Below are 4,727 nucleotides of genomic sequence, written 5' to 3'. Positions count from 1 at the left end.
TCTGAGGCCGTGCGGTGGTTTAGTGCCGTAAGGAAACGGGTGTTTGTGGGCAGTGGGGTGCTGGTGGGGCTGGGGGTGCTCGGGGTCGGGCGCTGTGCTGGGACAGGACCTGGAGCAGCCCTCGGGCACCCCCTGCACTGCTCACAGAGGGCAGATCCGGATCCGGGCGCGCTGCTCAGGGCGCAACACTGAGTCACGGCCGCGCCACCGCCTCCGCCGCGCAGGTCCCATCCTGCACCGCCAGCCCGGCAGGCAGCGCAGTGCGTGGGGCCGCGTGGGGTGCACGGAGCTGTGCCGAGCGCTGCGCTGTATGGGTGACGGCATCGCCCGCAGTGCTGCACCCCCCTCGGTGGCACAGTTCAGGGCACAGAGGCACCGCACCCTGCGCCCTTGGGACCTTCTTGCACCGTCTCACCTTGGGGTCCCGGTGGTGTCACACCACCATTGGCACCACAGTGGTTGTGGGGTGCCCTCAGCGTCTCCGCTCTGCAGGTGCTGGTGGCCGTGGTGGGCGCTGCTCCTGGCCTGGCTCAGCCTGGGCTGCGACATCGGCACCGCACAGGTGAGGATCGGCGGCACCGGGCTGCTCCGGCCGAGCATCGACCCCAGCCCTGACCGTCCCCTTCCTCCATGCAGGTCCCAGCCCCAGGGGGAGTGGTGTGGGGCCCTGAGCCCCCCACCCACACTCGGCCCCACCTGCAGCCAGCCCAGGGTGTGTGGGGGCCGTGGGGGCCGTGGAGCGCCTGCTCCAGCTCCTGCGGGGACGGCGTCGCGCTCCGCACCCGGAGGTGTCTGCGGTGAGTGGGGAGGGCAGCGCGGTCCCTGGTGTGTCCCCGTGCCCAGAACCCCACAGCGCCTGGGCACCATCCCACAGGATGGTTCGGGCTGGTTTTAGGGTGGGAGGAATGGGGGAGGCAGCAGGTGCCGGATTTGGCTGTCAGCATCGGGAGATGTGGGACGTGGCCCCATATGGGACACTGTGGTCCCGCTCCCATTTGTGCGTCACTCCCAGCCCAGCTGGAGCATCCCAGCCCCACAAAAAGTCCCCATGGGGTCACAGAGCTGCATGGGGTTGCCCTAATCCTAGCTCTAACCCTAACACAAACCCTAATGTGGCCACGCTGATGCTGTGCCACAGCTCTGCCGAGGAGGAGCCATGCACAGGGGACCAGCGGCAGTACCGGCTCTGCCAGCTCCAGGTGAGCGTGCCATGGTGCAGCGCAGCACAGCACGGCCCCATGGGATCCATGTTCCGGACCCTATTGCCCCATTGTGCCATCCCTGCAGGGCTGCCCTGATGGTTCAGTGCCATTCCGTGCCATGCAGTGCTCCCTATACGACGACAAACCCGTGCAGGGCATGCAGACCCGGCACCGCTGGGTACCCTTCTATGGAGGTGAGCCCTGGGGTGTGGGGGCACCACCGGGTGCCCTGGTGCAGCTGGAACCGGGGGCACCGCTGCCCCCATCCCTGGTGTCCCCTCCTTCCCTCTGCCTCTGCAGCCCCCAACGTCTGTGACCTCAACTGCTTGGCTGTGGGGCACAACTTCTACTACACCTTTGGCCGCGTGCTGGATGGCACCCGCTGCGGGCCTGGCTCCGCGGACCTGTGCGTCGGTGGGCGCTGCCTGGTGGGTTTGTGTGGGGATGGGACCCCCGGCACCGGTCCCTGTCCCTGCCCTGACACCGCATCTCTGCTCCCGCAGAGCGTCGGCTGTGATGGGATCCTGGGCTTGGGCGCACAGCCCCGTGTCTGCAGCCGGTGCGGTGGCGGGCAGGATGGGTGCCTCTTCGTGCACCGGCTCTTCCAGGACACGGAGCCCTTCTCCGGTGAATGAACATTGCCCCGGCCCCTCCATGGGTGAATGCTTTGGCTCTTGGCTCCCCTGTCCCCCCGACCCCTGTCTGCATCCCTTGCATCCCCCATCACCTCTACGGTCTGGTGGTCCCCGGGGCTGTTTAGGGCTCTCCAGGATGCACCCATGTCCCATGTTGGGGTCCCGGCTTTGCTGTGGGGATGGAGATGCCCACGGGTCACCTGCATGTCCCAGTGCATGGGATCGGGCAGGGTCAATGCCACGGGGCTGCCCCACTGCCCATCCCCCTCTCACCTCTCCTTGCTCACCCTGTGGGGGTCCCAGCTCCGGCCCCGCTGCCCCCACGATGTCCCCTCGGGCAGCGCTCTGCCCTGACTCCCCACCCGCCTCCAGGTCATTTTGGGTACATGAATGTGACCAAGATCCCCGCTGGGGCCACCAACATCAAGGTGACGGACAAGAGCCGCAACTTCCTTGGTAGGATGTGTCCTGCCCCCTCCCAGTCTGTCCCAGTCCATCCTATGGCCACGGGCAGCCGTGCAGTGCCGCTCCCCTGCTCTGTGAGTGCAGTGCTCCCCATCCGGGTGCACTGATGGGTGGCCATGAATTTTGGGCCAGTGCAGTGGGACCATGGGACCCATCCCGGGGGGCTCGGGGACCTCTGCTCTTGGGGTCTGGCTGTGCCATGGGACTGTGGCCAAACCTGCCACACACGCAGCGTTCCCCTGCACCCCACATGCAGTGTTAGCAATCCTCAGTGCCCTCCTGGGGGCCTCCAATGGGGGCTCGGTGCCCCCTCCCAGCCCGGCCCATTCCTGGGGCCATGTGTGGCTCAGCCCAGGCGCGCTCCCTCCCGCAGCCCTGATGAGGAGCGACGGGCGCTACGTGCTCAATGGGGACTGGTCCATTGCCTGGCCGGGGCCCTACGAGGTGGCTGGCACACAGCTGCTCTACGCCCGCAGCCCCGATGGCACTGAGAGCCTGGAGGCACCGGGACCCACGGACGAGGACCTTCACGTGCTGGTGGGGAGCAGGGGCAGCGTGGGGATGTGGGCAGCAGCCCCCAGCCCCAACGGTCCCCTTAGCTCTGCCCCTGAATGCACAGGTGCTGCTGCAGGAGCCCAACCCCGGCATCGAGTACGAGTTCTGGCTGCCCCGCGGGCACCCCCAGCACAGCATGGCAGATACCAGTGCCCTGCGGCAGCCCCAGCCCCGTGGGGCCGGCAGCCCCCCACCCGCTGAGGCCCCGCTCCCCACGCTGCCCCCCAGGGCTCAGAGCCCCATCACAGAGCCACTGCCACCGCGAAGCCCCCCCGGGGTCAGGGCTGCTGCAGGTGACCTCCCACATCCTCCCACACCCATGGGCTCTGTGCTGCGGAGGGGGGGTCCTGGAGTCCAGAAATGCCCCCTCTCTCCCATGGGGGGTTCTGGGGTGCCAAGTCCCAGCCTTTGTCCCCGCAGGGCGATGCGGGCGGTGCCGCCCACCCAAGGGACGCTCCCAGCGCATCCGGCACTTCTGCCAGAGTGACTTCGGTGAGCAGCGGTGGGCGGGGGGCAGGGGGGGGTCAAGGGTGGGGGGGAGGGGGGGCAACGCCCGGTGTGATGCCCCACTCAGTGCACCCCACCCCCACCCCGCAGTGTTCCGAGCGCGGATCCTGGCGCGGCGCTCGGTGGGGCAGGAGATACGCTACGAGGTGCAGGTGGTGACTCCGTACCGGCACCGCTTCCCCATGGTGCCGCGGGAATACGTGTGGGTGCCCGACACGTGCGGCTGCCCCACGCTGCTGGGGGGCCACGACTACGTGCTGATGGCTCGGCGGCACGTCAACTACGAGCACACCCTGAACCGCATCCTGCTGCAGCGCGACGGATACGCAAGGCCCTGGTCGCCCCGCGAGGAGCGCGCGGTGCGGGGTGCAGGACAGCACTGCGCCCACCCGCCGTGAGGCTGCGGGGATGGGCTGCGGGAATCCTGGGGGAGGGGGANCCCCCCCCTTGATAATACCAACCCCACCAGCACCAGACCCCGTGTCACCCCGCAGTGTTGAGGTTGAGGTCAGACTTGGGGTCATGTTCACCCCCCCCCAACCCAGCTTAACCCCCCCCCGGGCTGAACCTCCCCCGCAGCTCAGTGCACCGCGGGCCCCCAAGGGTTAAGCGGGAGATTGGGGAGGGCTGGGCGCACCTTTGGGGCTGGATATTAATAACGCAGCGGGGAGGGACGGGAGGCGAGCGGGAGGGGAGCGCGGCCGCCCGCCCCGGGAGCTGCTCACGCGATGCCCGCTCGGCCGGGGGGGTCCTGAGCTGCCACCCTCGTGCCCAGCCCCATAGCGGGACCCCTGGGCTGGGACTGACCGCCGGCACCACGGGGTGCGCCCCTGGGTGCTGGTGCCGCAGCGGGGCTAGGCATGGCTGTAATAGGGCGGTGGGACGGCCTGGCATCCCGTGCTCACCCCGGGGGACCCCACGGTGCCGGGTAAGCCCCCGCGTTCTGCTCAACCCCTCATTGCCCTCTGCCCGCCCTGCTGTTGGGGGGGGGGGTGGGGGTGGGCTGTGGGACCCCCCTGCTGCCCCATGGGCACGCAGAGCTCTGCTTCACCCCTGGGAAACTGAGGCATGTGGTGCCTTTCTGCACCACGTTGGGGTTGGGCATCAACTGCCCCTCGCTGGAGTCTGAATCCTCTGCCCCCATTGGCTGCTGCTGACCCCCATGGGAAAACTGGGGGTCCAGGGGGTCCAGCTGTGCTGCTGCTGCCTGTGTGGTGCCGGGGTGCAGGCAGGGATTCGTGTTCCCAGGGCCCCCGGTCCCCGTGGGTGCAGTGGGGCGGTAGGAAACCGGCTCAGCCAGGGGATTCCCAGGCATAGCCCTGTCCCCGCTGCAGGGCTGGGGCCCCCGCACCCCTGTGCCGGG

General features: G+C 68.9%; 1 protein-coding gene across 2 annotated transcripts; it reads left to right on the top strand.

The window, feature by feature from the left end:
- ADAMTSL5 (ADAMTS like 5) lies at nucleotides 7–3,787 on the top strand. 2 transcript variants are annotated; one of them, XM_021378956.1, is made up of 11 exons: nucleotides 7–562; nucleotides 637–797; nucleotides 1,139–1,199; nucleotides 1,288–1,396; nucleotides 1,503–1,630; nucleotides 1,706–1,829; nucleotides 2,210–2,293; nucleotides 2,676–2,839; nucleotides 2,922–3,150; nucleotides 3,278–3,349; nucleotides 3,455–3,787. In XM_021378956.1, exons 1-11 carry the CDS (start codon nucleotides 311–313, stop codon nucleotides 3,760–3,762), a joined length of 1,692 nt encoding a protein of 563 aa, XP_021234631.1. In that variant the 5' UTR covers nucleotides 7–310; the 3' UTR covers nucleotides 3,763–3,787. The 2 variants fall into 2 exon arrangements, with proteins under 2 accessions (XP_021234631.1, XP_021234632.1); XM_021378957.1 differs by having other exon boundaries at nucleotides 3,432–3,654.

This window comes from Numida meleagris, chromosome 27, assembly GCF_002078875.1.
Source record: "Numida meleagris isolate 19003 breed g44 Domestic line chromosome 27, NumMel1.0, whole genome shotgun sequence".
NCBI classification, from domain to species: domain Eukaryota; kingdom Metazoa; phylum Chordata; class Aves; order Galliformes; family Numididae; genus Numida; species Numida meleagris.
Note: the sequence above shows the minus strand (reverse complement) of the source record. Positions and strands in the feature narration are given on the sequence as shown.